Source organism: Echeneis naucrates, chromosome 9, assembly GCF_900963305.1.
Source record: "Echeneis naucrates chromosome 9, fEcheNa1.1, whole genome shotgun sequence".
Lineage (NCBI taxonomy): Eukaryota > Metazoa > Chordata > Actinopteri > Carangiformes > Echeneidae > Echeneis > Echeneis naucrates.
In genome coordinates this window covers 19,728,618-19,744,292 of record NC_042519.1, presented here as the reverse complement: position 1 = coordinate 19,744,292, position 15,675 = coordinate 19,728,618, and the positions used below count along the sequence as shown (strand labels likewise).

At 42.1% G+C, this 15,675-nt stretch overlaps 1 protein-coding gene across 1 annotated transcript in view; it reads left to right on the top strand.

Annotated features, from left to right (window-relative positions):
• Nucleotides 1-12,766, top strand: part of fbxl17 (F-box and leucine-rich repeat protein 17) — a 199,876-nt gene extending 187,110 nt beyond the window's left edge. The window contains exon 11 of the mRNA XM_029510041.1: nt 11,073-12,766. Coding sequence (XP_029365901.1) covers nt 11,073-11,210 — 138 coding nt within the window. The 3' untranslated portion in view covers nt 11,211-12,766. The remainder of the gene's footprint in view (nt 1-11,072) is intronic.
• Nucleotides 12,767-15,675: the final 2,909 nt, after the last annotated feature.

Here is a 15,675-nt window from a genome sequence, read left to right as displayed (position 1 = left end):
CCCTCAAAGCTTCCTCCCACAGTAACTAATGCAGAGTTAAGTTTCTGTGTGGGTCCCGTCAATCTTAAACAAATGCACACTGTTGATAACCTTGACACGCAGTGCGGACAAACCCAGTCGGCTCTCCGCCTCGGCGGCGCAACCTCACAGTGTGTAAATTTGTTTGGAATTGTCAAAAACGCTGGGAATTTTTATGTAACAGCTTCCCTGAATGTCACAGGACTTAGAACGTGTAGAATTCATCTAAGAACTGTTAACAGGATCCAGCTGGCTCTCCTCATGTATAGCAGTGTGAAGGATCGATTTCCTCCGTCACAGTTTATACAAACGTGCTTCCGTACTGTATACATTTTACTGCCAAAGAACCTGAATTGTGCGTCCACAGCTATTTGGGAGGAAGAATATGAAGAATTTATTTTATTTTTTTTTTTTTTTAGTCAGGAAAAATAGACCTACATCAGATTGTAGTAATATTTTCCTTCTTAAAGTCTCATTTCAGTAGCCGGGACGTTTACACTCTTAATAATGTGGAATGTGGGCCTTTGTCTGACTGATTTTTTTTTTTTTTTTTTTTCCGTTCCTCTCCCCTCCCCTACATGTCTCCCTGAAGGATTTTTATTGTGTCTCAGTGTGTTTATACATGCGGCAATGCAACATTTCTTTGTATGACAGTGTGTGTTCTCCGACAGGAATTTATGTTATTTGCTGTTAACACAGTTCATAATGGAGCATTGAAATCAGAGCCCCTCCAGGCCCGAGTAAATGGCATGCTCCGCCTGCCTCGAATGATTACACCCCTCTGCCCTCGGGGCCAAACGACCCTTTTTCTGACGAGGGGGAAAAGAATGCGATTGATCCAGCCTTACCCCCCAAAATAATCAAATCAATTCATTTTGTCCTTTTCAGCTATGACTCTGTGCCAGTCTTTTGAAGTATGCAGCTGAAAGTCTCAAGGAAAAAAGTTCCTTAATCTTTTTGAAAAACGGATCCTTTTTCGCTCGACAGTGCCGCATGTGTCAGCACGCATGTTGCAGAAAGGCCCGGCTCCCCCGCTGAGCTTACTGTTAAATGTTTGCTCTTCTCTGTGGGAAGGATTAAACTTTCTTCACTTCCAGAAACACAACAGAGCATTATGTGTTAATCTAGGCTGAGCTTAGTGAGCGTCGAAATTCAGCGCACTGGCATGATCTATATTTTTCGACTAAAATTGCAGCGATGCCGTAACAACGGTAGCCTTCTTAGGCCGAGCAGACACACGAGTGGGCAAAAACTTGCCAGACTCACAAATTCACCGAATGTTAGCGCTTTAACATTTGTAGCTTACTTTTATTTTGGCTCACCACAACAATTAGGACAAGTCTCCAGTTACAAGGTCAAGGATCCGACAGTTAGCTTTATTGATTTGTGCAGAAAGACAGTGTACTGCCAGCCACTGTACAGCATAACTCATTGTGCTCCTTATCTTGACACTGTTTTCATATCTCTGCTGTTTGTGTTAAGTTACTCTCTCCTATAATGTGCCCTTCTGGCCCCCGCTGATTTATAACTCTGGGGGATCTTGATCTTTTTGCAGCTCCAGTGGAATGTTTTCGTTACAGACGTTTTCTCATATGTTCCTCCTTTCCTCTCATCCCCTTTCTCCGCTCATTCCCCTCTCCTCCTCTTCTTTACCCCCCCCCACCCCCTCTTTTCCACTACTTCATTAGAGTGAAAACAAATGGGCAGTTCAGGTTGTGAAACAGAGAGAAGCAAACTCACACAGTCAGCACGAAGGCAGACTAGGAAAATAGCGACACTGAATGCTACCGGCCCCTTCAGGGACAACTGGTGGAGACAGCGAGAGTCATCATAGTAATGGAGGAGATGAGGGAGGAAAATGGAGAGTAAAACAAGCGTTGGCCTTGAGGAAGAAAAAAAAAGAAATAAAGGGGGAAAAAAAATGATTTAACGAATGACAGAAACCAAGAGAAAATAAAAGTACAATTAGATCAAATGAAACAATAGCGTCAAAGCCGGCTATTCTCCTCACAAATGGCCTCCGAACAAGAGTTTTGTGTGTGACAGTTTTAAGCATGTTCCCATTACCTGTGCTGAGGTGGAGCACCATTTGGGGAACAGGTATGAACATTGCTGCACCCCCAGATAGAGCAACCAGACAGACCTTGTTAAAAGAGCAGACACACCAATCAATACGGCTGTTCCACGGGTACATCCAGCTGCTGGGGACTACACACAGACAGGCACGGCACGGCAATTTGCAGGCATAAACAAGGACCTAATTGTTCAGGGCCTGGAGGTTTGGAGTGAGGAAAACAAAGATGAATTATGGTGAAGAGTTAAGAGGCATTTTAGCTCTCGTTTAGGAAATGAGAGTTGGGGAGTTCAGCAAAACTTTCTTTGATGACTGTTGTTACTGAGGACAGCAGGGGTCCTTAGTTTAAAGGCTTCTGAAGCAAAGAGGGAATTAGCAGAAAGACACCACATGCACACTGTCAAGTGTCAGGTAGGCAGGTTCTCTGGCTCTTATTTTCAAGGCTTTGGTCCGACTTGAATGTTCAAAGTCAAGAAAGCAGTTTGAAAGAGTCATTTGCCGTTTGTGATTTTTTCAGTGTAATCTCGGAGTCTCATCCCGCGAAGAAGAGCTGTATTGATTGGGGGTCTTAACTGAAGCCGCCTCCTGATCATCCCTTCATCTTGTTTCTAAAGGGCAGGAGCAAGGGACAGTGAAGGAGATGGGGTGAAATAAAGTGAGACACCAACAGAGTTCACTGAGTATCTGAAGGGAATCTCACAATTGCCCTTCAACAAAAAAAATCTAGCAGACACACACATGTAAACCTGACCCCAGGTGGCTCACGCACACTCTCCAAACCCTGTCCTCACTTTATTTTTACCCCTTTTTTGTTCCTCCCTTTTCTCCCTTCCTCACCCTCCTCGAAGCAAGGACAGCCAAGGTTGTTTGAATTTTGGATGCCGCTCACATCTTTTGTTCATTCAATTAGTTCATTCAAGTTGCCCCCCCCACCCACCCCACCCCACCCCTTTCTCCACCTCTTTCTCCCTCATCCAGCGCTGTTTACTCATCACAACAGAGGTCAACATAATCTCATGGAGTCATGGGCAGACAGTAGACAGGACTCAGTGTGGCCTGTATACTCAGGCTTGCCAATCCTGATATGTTTTTGGGCAATAACGAATGTTTGGCTCAGTGCACCTTTTTCCCGTCTCCTGAACGCTGAGAGAGACAGCAGGTGGTCACAACCCAATTTTAGCCTGCAGCCGCAGTGTGTGACTGTGTGACTGTGTTTGTGATGAATTAGCTATTTAATGCTAATGACAGTGGAGCTTCCCTTGCTGAATTCCATGTCTGTACAAATTTAACACAATCAGGTGAGGGTGTTTTGTTTTTGTTTTTCTTTTTGTTTGGTTTTTTTGTTTTTTTTGTTTTTTTGATTGATGTCCAGCTTGATTATAGATCAGAAGCAGAGTAGCCAGTGGATGTGAAAACTTTGAAAAAGTTTTGTTGCCATAAATAGCCGTTCGACAGTGTTTGGCTGCTCCCTTAACATTTGAGGGAAAAAGAAACAACGATAGAGATTTATCATGCTGTCAAGATTTGTGCGTGTATTGACAGTGGTGGGAACAAAAGGTGGAAATCAGCAACTGCGTTGACCTTTTAAAATACTGAGGAGCTGGGCTTTAATGGCAGGCCTTTCATTTGATTATTCAGAATAATCACTCGACAGTATGTGGTGTCTGTGTGTCGGGCTTACCGTGCCGCTCGCTGCCTTGTTTGTAACTTAAACCGCTGACACAAATCTAATCCATTCTCTTCTCGCTCCAAGGAGTCACTATGAATTTTGTATCACTGTGTTCCTCGTAGGGACAGGGTCAAGTCGTCCTTGTTCTTTATTTATTCTGAAGAACTTGGAGTCATGGGAGGTGAAGAAATTAAACACAGTGGCTCTGTTGTGATTGTCTGTAAGAAATTCTGCTTGTGTCTGACCTCCAGTAAGCTGCTCTGGAATTTCTTCCTACAGTTTTGGATTGTGTGTGTGTGTGTGTGTGTGTGTGTGTGCGCGCATGCGCATGCACGCGCCTGCCCCTCCCTTAATACATTATGCCTTTTTGCCATGATAAGACAAAGTAGCAGTCTTGCTTTGCTGAGCATTCAGCAGACTTGTGATTATTTTCTTGCCATCACTGGTCAGTGCGGTAAATCACCTTTGTTGTCTGTATCTGATTGTTTCGTTGTGTGTCCCACCATCACCAAATCAATTTGTTTATCTTTGTTTTGTTTTTTTTAGATATAAATTTATGTTTCATTAAGCTTAAATATTGTAAAATTACAATAAAGTAGCCTTAACATTTTATTCACTGTTAATCCATTTTGCACCTAGCTGTAAATTACATGGAATCTGGATTGTAACAGAGGTCAGAGGCATGTCGGACAGTTCGGGCCCAGTATGAAATGCACCAATGGAAAAGAAGAAAAGAGGCCGGGTCTGACTTGCCTGTCAGGCCTGGTCCAAAATACACACATGGTTTAATTAGACCCAATCCAAAATGCAGTCTGCCCGAACAAACCACTTCACAGTTCACTCTCTGTCTTACCTCAAAAACGACATTTTTTCCAACAGCGCTTATGGTGAACCGTCTGATCAAAGCAAACGGCGAGTCAACTTGGATTCATTGATACAGCAGCAGATTAGATAAATTGATACGCAGATCCAAGACCCGAGGCAACAGTGCAATATCTCACCTGGACCTGATTAGAATGAATATACTGTTATTTGGACCTCGGCCTGGTTCCTGATCTTGGTTACAGTTAACAAAGTGCACATGGGCGTCTGGACGATCATATCATTTACTTTATGGGATGATATCTTTATCTCATAATTATATGTTATATCATACATCTGTGATAGAAAGACTGATTGTATTATTTCTGAGGACAAATTGAGCTTTGGTTTCAGTTCTGGTATGTTTTGGTGCATAGAAATGAATTTAGCGTATTAAATGCAAAAGAAAGAAAAGGTTTGCGACACGATTGGAACATCAGACCTCCTCGAAGCACCTCCGATCTTAATTAGCTCTGCTTTAGTTCAACATGCTAAGATGTAGCTGCGAGTCTGTTTTATGGTGTTTTCTTTTTCTACAACTAACAAATAAGTTGTGCAAAGCCTCTTGAGTTATGGAATGTTTTCCTGCAGCCTGCAGAGATAAGAAGGCCGTTGTGGAAAGAGGGATTGGGCTGAGCTCGTACACATTCCTTTAGTTACCTTTGTCACGCGTGATGGAGTGTGGGGTTTACAAACCGGGCCCCTAGAACCTCTTTCTCTGACCCTGTTCAGTTGAGCCCCTGTGCATGCATGCATGCGTGTGTGCGTGTGTGTGTGTGTGCGCGCGCTGACACTCGTCTTTTCAGCCCTGCTGCTGTCTGATATTGTGCAGGGAAGAGGTTGTGTGAGCGGGACCAGACCTTAGTTGTCGCAAGTGGTGCCTGACCTGGTGTATAAAAGCACGTTCTGAGCCATGCTCTGTGGATTTCTGAGACAAAATCAAAATGTTTGAGCTCCGGCTTTCCTCAGTAAAGAGCGGTTCACTCCTTAAGCTTCCGAGCCGATGCATCAATAGTTCATTTAGAAATATTGAATCCCTTGGAATAAGTTTGTTGCAGCCACTTTTACTTTTTTTTTTTATACCCTCTCCCCTCTTTCATCCATTCATTCCCCCTCCTTCCTCTCTCTCCTCTTCCTACCAGAGATGGAGAACTATCTTTCAATTGTCTAGTCACTCGTTTAGAAACTTTACAACCAAGGCCTTTCCTCTGAGCAGTTTAAAGAAGGCTATAAATCTGGCTTGTTTAAATCCTGACTCGTTTAATCTGCCTTTTACCAAGACCTGATGCACTGAATTCTTCTGCTGCCCAAACAGGCTTTTTAAACATTTACCCCAAATGTATTTACTGGTTGACTGATACACTTTCTACATAGCAGTGGACAGGGAACGGGGGGTATTTGTCTCTCTTTATGGCCCTGGGACTTGCAATGGCTGTGACATGGCCAAAGAAAATGAGAGAGGGAAGAAGAAAAGAGCCCTGCAGACCTGTGCTGAATTTAATGAAAACACAGAGGAAATAAAAATGAAATAGTCCCATTTTCCTTGAGAAAAAAAACAACAAAAAAAAAAAAATCCTAACTGTATATAAAGAGGCCCACTGAACATATCTTAGTTTTCTGGTATTTCAATGCACATTTATTTAAATTTACTTCTGAAGTTCTTCAATACCAACAGTTGGTTTTATTGCCCTTTTTTTTCCAGGGTCATTGTGCAACACAGCACTCAGTGGGCTTTGATATATTCAGGATGAGCCCGGGCCATTTTTTTTTTAGCTTTCTATTTCCTAAACTCTCTGTCTTTATTCCATTTCCCTTGCTTGATTGCTAGGAGCACTCAGAGGGTGTTCTCACCATGCCGGTCTAATATAATATGCGTCTTCGTGTTTGTGTATCTGATTATCGATTTACGACCTCGCTCTTCTTTTTCCCACTGAAAATGTGAACTGGTGTGACATTATTCTTCTTTATGACGTGTTTTACTGTGCTGCTTACGGCGGGGCGGCCCAGCATTTGCGGTAAATGTATATTTTACGTGGTGATAGAGTGCATTTGCATCAGAGGATTAGTCTTAAAAAGGGGCTCGCTGTTAAGAAAGAGAGTAGTCCCAGAGAGCACAGAGGTCAGCTCGGGGACTTACCTTCAGTCATCACGTATAAAAGTGGAGGAAGGGTAGTCAACAAGCACTCGCACACACACAACCCTATAAACTATCCATGTTTACTGTACAGCATCTTCAAATAAAAGGCGCCTTTTGCTGAATGACATATCAGACATATATCTTTTTGTTTTCCCCTCATCCCTCTCTCACCCTCTTGTAAACCCTGACAACGGCACATTACCTGTCAGCATGCATTACAGCGCGCTCAGATCTACAGGACCGCATCTTTGAAGTTAAAATGGGGGAAAATATCATAAGTGTAGGCCTTGCTCCAGATAGCAGTGGCTGCGCTCCCAGATGCTTCTCAAAGATTAGAATCATCAGTGTGTCGTGATCTGCTCTATCATATGGCTCCTCTACAGACTTGGCAGCGGGTCTGGAGGAGGGGTTGAGCAGTGAAGTACACTGGATCAGGACTGTATGGGGTAAAAAGAAAAGAAAAGCTCTCTGCCAGAGCCGTATATCTTAAGCACCGTTCCAGCCATCAGGGCCCCTTGTGCTTTCTGAAAGCATTTTTCAGCTTATGTTGCCTGGCAACAAAAATATCGCTAAGCGCAGTTTTGCCCAGTAACAAAATGTCACTCTGGGAAGAAACAGCTGAATCACTGGTTTGTGGAAATCAGTGGCACAACTGTTGTAACCAGAGGACTCTCCTCTGTGCCAGCAAGTTACCCACAGCATTTGGTCTGACCTTCATGTCTAACATCAGCTCCGAGCTGCAAATACCAAGCAGGTGTGGTGATGTCATCGCATCTCATTCAACATACCACAGATCCATGCAAAGGGCATGCAGCCTTGCTCTGGACAGAGGACTGTAGCTGCGAGCCCTGGGAACGGATTCTGTCGGGTGGTTTGTTTGTTTTTTTTTTCGGTCTGAAAACACATACAGTAACTGTAGTTGTCAGGCATTTGCAGTTGGGGTGTTTTACTGGATGCTACAGTATGAAGTATCGATGCCTCTGTCAACACAAATCAACATAAACCTCAAAGCGGCTAGAAAAAGATTCTGTGCTGTGTAGGAACCGTTTAAAATCGGCTTTTGCCTCCGCCATGATAGCATGTTAGATTCCCACCATTTGACACCTTTTGTACGTGACATTTCAGTGAAAACCAATTCAAGCAAAAAACACAAAAAGATTAATAATATGCATTTCTTTTTTTTTTTTTTCTTCCTCCACTAACATTGTTATCAACAGGAGCTGAGGTTAGTCAATCGTTAGTGCTTTCATGATTTCCTTCAAAAACGATCTCATTGCGACATGAAACTAAGCCGCCACCAGCAATTAGGAAATGATTCAGCATTTTGATTGGGAGCCATTTTGTGGGTGCTGTGTTTGCTCAGCAAGTAGAGCGCACATTAAATTGGCATTAATGAATGTTACGGCCTCCCATCAGTGTGACAGGTCTATTCTTTAGATCTCTTTTAATTGCAATTAAGCCCTGATTAACGAGCTGTGGGATGTTTCATTCTCTTTTCAAGAATATAGGGTAATATGTTATGAAGGCAATCAGGGGTTTGTCATATTATCTGTTAATGAGGCTCAGCCATATGTCATAACAAACTTAACTCCTCTCCGTAGTTGCGGATTTTGGAGGGCTTGGTTCAGCAGTTCTGTGAAGGCAACGTGTCGCCATCTTTGCAGGCTTGAAGAAGCAGGTGCGGGGTCGCTGCTGTGGCTTCGAGCTTAAGACGCTGACCATGAAACACTACACTCTTTCACTTCCTGTCATCTGGCCACTACCACATCCTAATGAAAGGCCCCAGAATAAAAAAATATTTTGGTATGAGGCTGATCCAACATCACATAAAAGCTAATGATCACCATTTGGAGCCAGTTGCTAAATGTGTGAAAAGGTTCCAAGACTCGACAAAACAGACGGTCAATGAAAAGTTATCACTTCATGATTCAATTTAGTGGTGAGGTCAGATACCCAGGTCGCATCCCATAATTATTCTCACTAAAGTGAGGATGCAGCCATGTGGCAAACACGAACTTATCCAAATACCACACAATGAGTCAGGTTTACACCCTAAAATGACACAAAGTTGATTTTTCTTTGGAAGAAAATTAAGATGTTTCCATCAGTCAGCTGATTGAGATAAACAGCCATTCAGACACTGAACAGGTTTGCCATTGCATTGTGGGAACATACTTCCTGAGGTCATTAAAAGCCTTTCGCAGGATGCTTTCAGCCCGGCCACTGATTCTCAAAATAGCACAGAGAGAATCGTGCAGGGATTCTTTACTGCGATGTTCTTTTCCATTCACTGTGAGAATAAACCTTTAGGATGAAATATCCAAACATTTTATGTAAGTAGGTTCAACATTACCGCTTCACTTGTTCAGTTTGATCCTCGCAGCAGCAGAGTGAATGTTGTGTCTTGCTCGGGAGTTGAAACGCTGAATGAATTCTTTTAGGCAATATCCTGAAATGCTGCGTTATTAATGCATCAGCTTTGATCACAGCATTTAAAGCATTTTTTCATTTCCACTCGTACCATTTCACACAGTTTAAATGCGGCTTCCCAGAATTTGTGGCGTCAGGAAATTTGTTCAAATTTCGAAGCCTTCTGCTTGAATTTGTTTTCGCTGTCTTCAGCTCCGACTGGAGACAGAACTGATGCAGGACTTATTTTTGACACTTCTTCCCAGAATGTTTCTCTCAGAAGCTGAATAAAAAAAAAATAAAAATAAGATTTTATTTTTGCATCAGTGATATTTTGAAAGTGTCTGTTAAACCTCTGTGCGTTGGCATCAAGCACCTGAATTCCATCTCGCTGCTTCTTCCTTGGCAATCAGACGGGGTGCAGGCTGTTGTTGTCTTTTAGTCTTATTGAACTGACGAGTGCTGTGCAGAGTTTCCATTTTCCTTATGCGACCCAAGAGGCATCACGGTCTGCTCGCTCAAGCACACTTATTACATTCAAATTCTGCTGGTTTCGTCCTGACAGTTTTTGGTCCATCTGTCCATTGTTGTCTCAGTTTCTCTACTTAATAATGAATTGCTGACACCGTCCACTTTAAGAAATTGTGTTCAGTGAAGAGAGTAAAAGAATGAAAGAAAATGACAACAGACTGATCGCAACCTGAATAAGAGCCAGGGAACTCTTACCAGTCGAGACTTTTCTTCCAGAAAACACAAACCCAAAGGTTCTTGGGCAGGGAACTCGGGGAAAACTGTGAAATACTTTGTCACTGCTTTGGCAACAACGGATGACTGTGTGCTCAACATGTGTGTGAGTGTTTATACATCATTTCCCCTGGAAAGTGTCACGCTTGCGGGTGGGCGGGGGTCGGTTCTGGGTGGGTTGCGGTTAACCCCTCGAGGTCTCTGGGGTTACTCTGCCTCTGCTCTTTGTCAGATTTTCGGGCTTTCTCACCCTCGGCTCTCAGTGATGGTCTGACAGGGTGTTACATGAGCGAGGAAGTGCTGGTGAGCCCATTAGCTGCTTGTCTTTCTAGTCCTTTGAGAGCACGAAGGCCTCATTAGCCCCGTGAGCTCGGCTGTCCGTTGCTGCTGAACCGGCTGCCATCGTCCAGTTGTGTATGTATGAATACTGCATGTGCATACACTGTATACACTGTAATTGCTTACCATATATATATTGCATCACCATTTTAACAGAACACACATTCGAATCTGTGTCTGATTATCTTAGGAAAATATCATGGATGGAAAGTAAAGATTTTTAAATGGCTTTAAATAAATCCAATTGTCTTTTTTTAGGACATTTTCCGAGAATGGCTCGAAAGTCTGTCCTGAGTGAATGAAATGAAATTGGATTTGTTCACTATGAATCATGATGTGCTGAGTGTAGAGCTCATTACCTGCACTAAGAATCTTCCCCTTACAGCATGTCAGTGCAGTAATACTGCAATCCGAACAAATAGCACCTGTAAACAATACATTCAAACACTCAATTGCTCAATGTCTTTTACGGGCCAGTGCCCACGCCAACATTCAAACAGGTTTCACTTCCCGTACTCAATCTTTACTCAGCCGTTGGGGAGCTTTTGGCAATTTGCATGGTTGTCATCGACCAACGGTTATCTGAGTCATCACAGGAGTGGTGATAATTAAACTCTCTGCAAAACTTTCTCATGGCTGTGTGATGTGTGATAACCCACAAAAAAAATAAAAAGAATAAATTATTATTGTTAAATGCGTTGAAGGGTTTGGCCTGTGCCTGCTCCATCTGTAAAGTGCCTTGAAGTAACTTGGTTATGATTTGGCATTACGTAAATAAAAATATCTTAGATTTGATTTGATCATGTGTGTACGTTTTGCAGGTGAACGAGGAGACAGTGGAGAGACTGGTGGTCCAGTACCCTCACATCGTGTTCAGCACGGTGATGCAGGACTGCAAGAGAACCCTGGAAAGAGCTTATCAAATGGGCTGGAGCCCCAACACATCGAACACTTCGTAGCTGCTGCTGGGCCACACACCAACACACAGGCCCCCTTTCTGTGCGTCTACAGTCAGATACAACATTTGCAGCTCGGTCATGTTTGCTTCTCGTCCATCATTCAAACATGCTTGTGAACACGTAGCCGTACATTCACAGACAGAGGTCCAGACCATCAAATGATTCATTTTAAGATTTTCCATTAGATATTGGCCTCTTGGTCTTTTATAACTAAATGAGTCGTTGCACACCTCCCTAACGCAGGTCATAGTCCACATCAGCGGCTGCAGCTGAGATCATAGCAAACAATGTAGTGTACTTCCTTTGTGACTTGTTTGTTTCGGTGCACATTAGTACACTGACGAGTGTTATTTCATTTCCAAGTGAGTATCGTCTTTCTTGTTAAGTTCCCCAATTCACAACGGATGGATAAGGAGGACGTCAGGATGCATGAGGAGGGTGCAGTCTGGTCTAGAATGTAACAAAAAAGCAAACAAAAACAAGCATCATTCAGGCAAAGATGTTTAGACCAGACTTATATCGAGTGAAATTCATAAAGGTTTCGTCAGACCACAACCGGCACCGGCGTTTCAGAGCGCTGCGCCCAAATCAGTCCACCGAGGCGTTAACGCAAGACTCAGCAAAGACTTGGAGGTCTGGACGCTTCAACGCTTTGAACTGAACCACCGGGGCTTCAAACCTTACAGGCATTTTGTTTTTTCCTCCTTACGTTTCTTGGATATTGAGTACAGTGTTAAAGGCATTTGAAGGATGGAGTTTTTCACTGTGACTCCATACGCACATTGGTACAGAGGAAAGACTCAGGCCAGGAACCAGTCACAACCCCCTGGCAAAGTTATGGCAGGAAAGCAGCATTGATTTTACTCTAAAAGTGCATGTTTACACTGAGAACCTTGTTTTTGTTTTGTTTGTTTTTTTCTTTCAGCTGGATATTAAGTACTTGTTGAAGTTACCATCCGTGTGATTTGGGATCAGTGCTGCTTTTATTGCCGTGCATAGATTTACCATTGACTGAGCATTACGTTGAGTCATCACAGAATGAATTAAACAGTACTTGACTTAGAAGTTGCCTTTACCCAAAATTCCTGGGTCATATTATCCGAATATTAACCACAATGAACTTGACGACAGGTAAGAGAAAATGTTGCCTTAAGTGGTTAGTCATTGCCATCCGATTAGTGACCTGTGATGGACGCGGAATTAGCTAAAGAAATGTTTATCAGATACCATAAAACCATTATCTGATCTAATATATACATATATATAAATAAATACTGTGTAGGATTTCCTTAGCCTAATATTGGTTTTGAGCATATACTTATAACATTAGCTATGTAGCAACGCAATGAGGGATTCATCTTTCTTAGTGGTGCAGGATGTAAAGAAAACTGGCTGAAGCAGTGCCAGTGGAGGTCGGTATCTTTTTCATCTATTCTATAGAAACTTATTCATGTACAGTTTAAAAAAACCAAACAAAACAACAACAACAATAACAAACAAAAAAAAAAAAAACAATGCAAATAACCAGGGTATTTTTCTATGGTGTGAACCAGTTCTGGGCTCAGCCTCCACACACTCTCAGATATGAACAATGGCTTACTGAGCTGTGAGTATAACTGTAAACTTTCTACAGCGTTTAGAGACGATTAAAAACAGATTCATTTTACCCTTGTCAGGATTTGTAGACTCTAACTGATGGAGATTTTCTCCCTCGGCCTGGTTTTGTTCTGTTTCTGCTCTTTTTGTAATCCCCATATGCACTTTCGTCTCTGCTAGATGTTGACACACTTGATTCCTGATTTGTTAAGGCAACCGTAAATGACTGGATTTACATAAAGATGAATAAAACACTACTACTTCAAGCTTTTTTTTCCTCTTTTCTTTTGGTATGTGTGGAATTGAGGCAGGAGAAGAACATTCATAATGACAGTGGAATACCACTCATTTTAAATCAGCAGTGGACTGCGTAAACATTTTTTTTTTCTCCCCCATCAGCTACATTTCTACACAGCAATTACAATGACTATAATGGTTGACATGGTGAATTTTAAAATCTAACTCAGATTGCATCTGTATTCTCAGGTAAAATTCAAATAAGGGGTACCAGCATGTTTTACATCACAGCCAAAGGCCTTGGAATGCGCAAGTATGATATACCAAGGACTCTGTATTGTTAGAAATAAAGATGTTTTCCACACATTCCTATGAATTGATAATGTCTTTTCTATTGAGCACCGTGACACAACAATCAACCTGCATTTCCATGAAGGTACATTTTATGATTTCAAGGTTACAACTGTTGTCGCCATCGCAGGAGCTTCACATCTGAGACAAAGTGAGGGGACATCAGTTTGCTGCCAAGCAAGACAGCAAAGGCCTCCAAGAGGTAAAAAGCTGTCACTCAATATGTCCCCTCTCTTTGACTATATTGTCCCTTTCATGTGCCTGTTTTACTGTTCAATGTGTTTGTGCTTGTTTCATGTCTTCCGATCAAACAACAGAGATGGCTTCAAAAAGGATGCAAAGGTTTATTCTCCTCAGATAGATTCTTATTGTTGTCAACACAATTAGCGTCACAGCTAAAGGAGTTTTTTTTTGTTGTTGTTTTCTCTTTTCAAATCTCAGTAAAAGGACATTCAGCAAGTTTCTGAATGCACTCAGATTAAACGTAGACTCACACAGTTCAAAGTTGTGTAATGTTTTCGTTGCAGACACAAGAAAGTCCATCCATCCATTTTTCTCCGCTCATCCGGGGCCAAAACCTTTTAAAGCAATTTTCAACATTTTTTACTTTAATTCCTCAAACATGTCTCAGTTAGCCTACTTCCAAACACACACTTTCACCACACCCAGAACAGTGTTACATCTTCTCCTGTTGCTCAACCAAATAAACAGAACACAAACACTAAATGACCCTGTTACATTATAGTGATGTGGGCTTAAATGCTACAGAGACGTGTTCTTCGGTCATTTCAGTCAGAGCTGAAAGTACAACACACAACACAAACCTAGTGTTTATGCACGACATCTAAGAAAAGGTAAGCTCATTAATCATTTCACAGTTATTGTTTCGTTAGGTTGTTCCAAATAATAGTAACACAACACAAGTGACAAAGGTAAGAATATAAATTAAAAATAAAAAAGATATTAAGATAAAGTGTACCAGGTGTACACTTTATATTTAAAAGGTTTTATAAAACGCCTACATGATTTTTCAGGCTGTTTCAATTAAACATTTTCCCACCAGATGAAATTGTCACACGTGTATCAGGGAAATCAGCTCATCAGTGAGCGTGCGGTTGGCTCCATGTTTTTGACTTTGGTATTTATTTTATTATGCCCTATTCTGGCTTTATTCAGTTGGATAGCTGGAAGAGTGACAGGAAATGACACTGGCTGGAACTGAACCAGCGTTGTCGACGAGGACCTCGTAGCCTCCTGTTTGAGGAGTTAGGGTTCGGGTTAACCGCCCCGCTGGCGCCCCAACCTCAGCGTTTCTAAAACCCTGCCGACTGTCACGCACTCACCAACATCTGTGCAACCTCTTAGAGCCACCTACAGCCATCCAACTACATCCACTGCCTTCATGAGCTTGTCAGTTAAAAGCTTTCCACAGACAAGACTGTTTCAAAACTGCAGAGTATTTTAAAATATATCAATACATACATATTTCTTTCACTCACCAATACCTCTCTGAGATCAGTCTTGTAATAGTTTTTATCAAAGTGATGAGTCATTGTGTTGGATCGCAGGCGTTCTTTATATTGTGTCCTCCCACTGTGACCCTTTGAGCAGCACTCAGTCACAGCATGGGGATAAAAATGTTACAGCTGCTTGAAACAGAGCAGCTGGTAAATACAATAGTTGGAACGTTTGTATAACTTGTATTTTCTCAGAAATTTTCTAAAAGAGCTCTGTTTTCTTTGCTGGGAAAAATTACAAAAGGATTTGGAACAACTCTGAGCTGTGCTCATTTCTGGGAGTTTGCTCTTATTGGATGGTGACAGTTGTAGATACAGACAAGAAACGAAGAGTCTTCAGATGGAATCCAACTGCAAAGGATGCCATTATGTGATATGCAGCTAAACCCCCTAAGCCGTGGCTTTTGTAAGAAGTGAATTGTCATCAGTTCATGGGGGCCTTCACCTGATCCTGCTGTCATCGAAGTCCGATTCCTGTAGCTTTTCCACCGAGACTGTTTTCTGCTTTTCCAGGTCAGAACTCGACCTGGATGTCAGTGAGGGATAATTTCCTTCGAGACGTGTGCTGTTGCCTGTGGTATAAACTTCTCTTTCTATCTCACTGCCTACACCTCCAATACACCCTCTTATCGGAACGATTTTTCCATCTTGCCCTTCCGGACTGTTTCCATGATGTTCACTGGGTGTCTTCTAAGTTGTATTTTAAGAATTTTTTTTTTTTTCTTTTTTATATTGGACTGATTTGTCGCATTATATTAACGAAT